This window comes from Melitaea cinxia, chromosome 28 (assembly GCF_905220565.1).
Source record: "Melitaea cinxia chromosome 28, ilMelCinx1.1, whole genome shotgun sequence".
Lineage (NCBI taxonomy): Eukaryota > Metazoa > Arthropoda > Insecta > Lepidoptera > Nymphalidae > Melitaea > Melitaea cinxia.
In genome coordinates, this window is record NC_059421.1 from 2,747,501 (window position 1) to 2,753,689 (window position 6,189).

Below are 6,189 nucleotides of genomic sequence, written 5' to 3' on the forward strand. Positions count from 1 at the left end.
ACGGAAGCGGTTTTCAAAATCTTTCATCACGCCTATTAAGTAACATATCGAGAGGCCCTCAAACTTTCTTGAAAACTAAATTCTCTATTATTGTTAATTAAAATCTTTAAGGTATTTTAATTATAATTTTTTTTTTGTTATGTTTCAGTGATTTCGTGTCAAACCACCGATGAGAAAATTAGACTAGTACACTTACGCTTAGCAATCTCTGGGGGTACAGCGCTTGCAAACAATTTACACTGCTTTCTAATTTATTAAAATAAATAATTTGAAACTGAAATTCTTTTTTATTGATACCACTATACCTACTATTATGTCTGAATTCCAGCATAGGTCATCATCATCTTCCTTAGTCTGTCTATTGTAGACGATTTAGACAGTGTCAGAAAGATACTGTGTTGCCTAGGCCACTCTTTAGGAAAACGCAGAGTTGCCTAAGCTCTGCGCCACCCTCTCGACCTCACTGGCTAGGCTCACAGGAACAATGAGTCGATACGTGTGGAGCCAGTTCGGCTGCAGGAGCCTTTCGCATTTTAGAGCTATGCCACGAATGCTTGACGGAGAATCCATTCCGGGTTTCAAATGAAGTTTCCCTCATCCAGGACCCTGATGATTTTGAGCCAGGTTTATTCCTCGGTCGCCTTTAACGACCCCCACAGGAAGAAAAGGGGGTGGTGCTATTCTACTCGGCCGACACCACACGGCAACCAGCGTAGGTATCCTGCAGGAATATTTGCTTATTACATATTACACGTGGCTTTGAGCATCGTACAGAGGCCGGAAACGTAGAATATTTTTTTTCAGTACAAAAACAAAATTAAGTAAAATCTTAAAGTATTGAATGCTCATTACATAACTCTCCATAAAATGTAATAGTAAAGTTGAAAGGTCGGCGCTCAATATTCGTGACGACAAATATATTTATAGTAAATATCATTTTATAAATTTTTGTGTTCAGTGTAGTTATTAAAATCTTTTTGGTAATAAACTCCTACATGATATGAAGTGACGTAATTTTAAGGTAATAATCTTCAAATAAGTATAAAGTTCAGAAATTTATAACTTTTGACGATTTCTTGTTATTTTTAGAACAACATTTTTGAAACTATTTCACAATACCTATAAAGCAATGACTCATGACTGGGTTACAACTGTTTCCTGTCCCACAGCTACTTTCTAATTGTTACGCATTAAGACATTGTCCAACTTTTACAGCTATATTCTAAATGAATGTTTCCTAAAGAACAATGGTGGTTTTGTATTTGGTTGTTGTTCACTTGTTCACTCTTTCATCCAGTTTGAAGAAAACATTTGATGCGCTGACAATTTTAGTCCTTTAATAAAACTGTGACAAATTTATGTCTGTACATAGATGTTTGAAAAAATGTACAAAGGATCTTCATAGGGCTTCAAAAGAATTAGAATAGGTATATATATTTTTTTAAAATTTTGTATTTGTTAAATTAAAACTAATATACCGGGTTCGCTCTTCGTCATAAATTGATGTTAAAATTTGGCTGGTGAAGTGACCAAGAGTTTGTATTCCTTTGCAAATAGGGCCTATCCTTAAGCAACTAAATATTTATTTTTGCTAGATACTTCCCACGCGGTAAATTCCATGTTATGTCTCTTTGTAATTGTTGTTTGTTGTTTTGAAATTTTATTACATCCCGATGATCATTATTCCATAATTGAATATTTTTAAAATTACAAACTATATTTGGGATTGGATTCTGTAACTCATGACCGTGCGCAATTTTGATGATGGCGACCCTGGAGTTATTAACTCTTGTTTGTTTTTTATCTTGACCACTTAGCAGTTTCCACTGCTTGGTAAACCGTAATGAGCTTCCTCTAAGAAAAGATGTCATCCATCACTCTACAATTAGTTAGTTACAAAATAATGATGAATGATGATGTGTGAAAAATAAAATTATTTCGTTTGTATGATTTGCTAGATGATTGTGATATCTCTAATGCTGTAAATATATGTTATGATACTATTAATAACATAATCTCTCTATATCCCGGTAAAAGCCTTGAAGGGCGATAAAAAGTATAATTTTTTTATATATTCTCATGATTTTTTTAAATTAATAAACGATAAGTTGTGTTGTCATAGGCGATGGAATTGTTTGGTATCTGACTACAATATGTTCATTTATTTGAAAAAACTGCCAAAACATGTCCTAATTGATTATTACTACGTATAAGTACATATATAAAATTCACGTGTGACAATGTTAGTTACAATACTCCTCTGAAACGACTGGACCAATTTTTATGAAATTTTGTGTTCATTTTAGGTAGGTCATATCGGGTATCGGGTTTTCATATCAATAAGTTATAAAGAAGGGGGGCGGGAATTGAGGAAGCTTATAACATTATATGGCAAAACAATGTTTGCGGGATCAGCTATATATATATATATATTAATCTGCTAAAAAAATTAAAAAAATTGCAAAATAAATTCCTTTGCATCTTTATTTAGTCTAAGAAGGATTCATTCATTATACCTAAAACCATGTTTCTTAAAAATGAATGCGAATGAATGAAAAAAATGAATGAATAAAATTAGTAATGGCAACACAACTATTCTCCTTTATAACTCTTTTGTAAGATCTTGTAACGTATATTTTTGTTCCTTGTTCATTCTCTTAACAATTATTTCGTTTGTCGAGTTGCTATTCTTTATTGCTAGGCGTTTCGCTATTAGCGTGTTTCGTGTGTTTGGGCTGCGTAAGCAGTCGTTGGTGGGGTTCGCGGGTAGATTAGGCTCAGAGCTATATAAGCGCTGGTGCTGTGCGGCTCCTTCCTTTTCCTTTGTCTTCAGCCTCGGTCAGATTCAGGGTGCGATTTTGTTGGGCGAGTTGTTGTAATATTAAATACTTTTATTTAATTTTAATTACTAACTTATTTTTGTTTTAATTGGGAATATGTGTGTATTAGATTAATTTTATTTGCTCTAAAGTTTATTGTTTTATTTAATTAAATTATTGTAAAATGTTAGGATGTACTTGTCTTTGTGGGCCATTTCCGTGTCAACCTAGAGACGTTGCGGGTTGACTACGGAAGGGCTCACTTTCTGGTGTGACCTTCCAGGTTCCTTGGCGTGCGCACACGTGCGGTGCCGTTATTGCCGGTGATACCACGTGGCCGGATTTTGTGGATTATCTGCTAGGACCCCAACATCTACGATAAAGAACTGCCCAACATTTTTCAATCCCGGCTGACCTCGTGATGGAGATGGAGTCGTGGAGTTTGGACTACTGGACTCGAGAGACTGGCGGGTGATCATCCAGGGAGTTTCTGCGGAGCCACGGAGACCCGCTATAAGTGACCACAGTTAACCTCCACCCACGTGTCAGAAATAATTCGAACCCTCAGTGTAGTTTTCAATTAATATTAGATTAATCAAAAATGCATTTCAGTCCATAATGTAGATTTAAAATAATTTCGGGTTGTGTTAAACTCGTTCGTTTAATCCATAAAAGGAAGATAAAGTTATTTGTTCATTCCAATTTGTATTAAGCTTAAAATTGTGTTTCCTTGTATTAAATTACTTTCTACATTAGTCTAATTTAATTTTGTTCTCCAATCCAATCGCTAACTTTTTTTTAAATATATATTTACCTCTCTGTGTTTTATTTCGTCGCGTTAAGAAAGAATTAATATTCTCTTATTTTATGCTCTTTTAATTTAATTACATTTACATATATTTATTACTTTTTTTTTAACGCGCGACAATCTATCTTGGAATACTGATCAATTATATGGAATCCTTTTTACAAATCTCATGTTGCTATGTTGGAAAAAAATTAACCATTTATTTATTACACTTTCGCACACCAATACAAGGTTTTAACGGCATTACGAATGATATACAGTAATACCCCGACTTACGCTACCTCGACTTACGCGAATTCGGAGTTACGCGATTTAATTTTCTCGTCTATTCGTTTTTTGTTTGACTCCCCCCACCCGCAATATTATTCGTTCAGTTTACAACAGGCACAGACGTCTAGTGCGGAATCGGCGCGTAGGTACATAAATTACGATTTTGTGTTTTTTGGGAATCGACAGTCAGATCAATTACGAAAAATACGCCGCAAAACTGTACCCCGACTTACGCGAATTCGACTCAGTCCCACCTATCGCGTAAGTCCGGGGTATTACTGTATACCATTTTATGATACTTTTAATAACAAATGCTTTCTAATTTTGTTAATTCCCCATATCTGCTAAGCAATTTTTTATTTAGACGTCCCACAATAATGATAAAATCGATGTAATAAATAGTTTAATTAATACTTTATAATTGAATGGATTTTTTTACGAGCATACTGAATTACTTACATATTTATTTATATATTCATTAATTTTCGTGTAACTTGTCATATTTTAGTTTCGGTTTTCATTTTTTCAATGGATTCTTTTAAATGTGCTTCTTAGCTCTACTACTGAATGAAATTTGATGCGGTTTATGCACTTGTAAGTGTAAAAACGCGTTGTGCGTTTTGTCTTAATGCACCATTTAGAATGTGAGGTATTGAATTTTTATATGTAAAAGAAATCACGTGAACTTTGATTGTTTCACAGCTCCAAGGGACAGTAAATTTGAGTATCTGATATGAATACCTCCACGCGTTCCTGAGAAAAAGGGTCTTTATAAACAGACGGACAAAATAGTTCTATAAGGGTTCCGTTTTTTCCTTTTGAGGTACGGAACCCTAAAAACTTACTAATAAATTTAATTTAATAAACTTTATTAAGTATTAAAAGTACCTTTCCTCTGCTTTTTGATACGATATAATTATATCTAATATATAAAATTCTCGTGTCGCGGTGTTTGTAGTTAAACTCCTCCGAAACGCCTTGACCGATTCTCATGAAATCACGTGTGCATATTTGGTAGGTCTGAGAATCGAACAACATCTATTTTTCATCTCCCTAAATGTTAAAGGTGTTAAGTCCACCCCTAATTTTTTTTTTTAATTTTTTGATACATTATTTTATTTTATTATGATTTGGCGTTGAAAAATACATACAATCCTAAATTTTCACCCTTTAACCCCTATTTTTAGATAGCGTTTAGCGGCAAGACAACGTTTGCCGAGTCAGCTAGTTATACCTTTATAAAGAGTTTCGCAAATGGACAATTAAAATTAATTTAGATATTATGTCGTTAAAGATTACAATGAAAAAATTGGCTTAGCTGTTTGGTGCGGTCGAAAATCAAATCAAATCAAAATAATTTTACTTAAACAGGCTTCCACAGCGCTTTCGAATCGTTATTTGACAAATTAAAATTATAAAAGTGATTATTATTTGTAAAAGCGAAACTACCACCGATTCGGAATGTTTCTTCTGCAGAGAATAATCGACAAGAAACTCCGTTGTTACTCTTTTAAAAACAACATAAAGTGTGTCTTAGTACAAAATTACTTATCGATGTAATTGAATTTTTTTTTTCGGTTGTGGGCAAACACAATTAGGTATTATTATTTATATTATTTTTTATGTAACTAGTTCGGCAAACAAGCGTAGATATGGCTCAGCTGATGGTAAGCGATTACCGTTGCTTATAGACGTCTGCAACACAAGAAGCATCGCAAGCGCGTTGCCGATCCTATCCCCAGTTTCCACCAGGTGGTCTGGTCAACTTACAACAGGAACATAACACTGGTTCAAAGCACTATTGTGTTCCTGCTCCATATTTTGAGCACAAAATTTCTTTCTGTGCCCCACCTCAGTTAAAATCTATAGTGAAATTTATTTATATACTACGGGTCGGGTTATACAAATATGATTTGTAACTAGCTGTGCCCGCGACTTCGTCCGCGTGGAATTAAAAAAAAATATTGTTCAGTTCGCAGAATTACAAAATAAATTTCTATAATAAAAGTAGCCTAAGTTATTCCTTATTACATCAGCAATCTGCCAGTAAAATTTCACTCCAAATCAGTCCAGCCGTTTCAGAGATTAGTTGCAACGAACAAAAAACAGACAGACAAAAATTGTAAAAAAAAATATTCTGGTAAATGTAACGTATGCATGTATTTTGGTATGTGTATACATCCACATGCATTTAGTAAGAAGCGGTTATTTTAATATTATAAACAGACACTCCAATTTTATTTATTTTTATAGATGTATACATGTACTTATTCTGCTCATCTGTTACTGCAT

General features: G+C 33.9%; 1 protein-coding gene across 1 annotated transcript in view; it reads left to right on the forward strand.

The window, feature by feature from the left end:
- The window catches only part of LOC123667527 (lysophosphatidylserine lipase ABHD12-like), a 35,162-nt gene extending 34,882 nt beyond the window's left edge, over nucleotides 1–280 (forward strand). The window contains exon 10 of the mRNA XM_045601413.1: nucleotides 149–280. Within this exon, the coding sequence (XP_045457369.1) occupies nucleotides 149–173 (25 nt within the window). The 3' untranslated portion in view covers nucleotides 174–280. The remainder of the gene's footprint in view (nucleotides 1–148) is intronic.
- The last annotated feature ends 5,909 nt before the right edge of the window (nucleotides 281–6,189 follow it).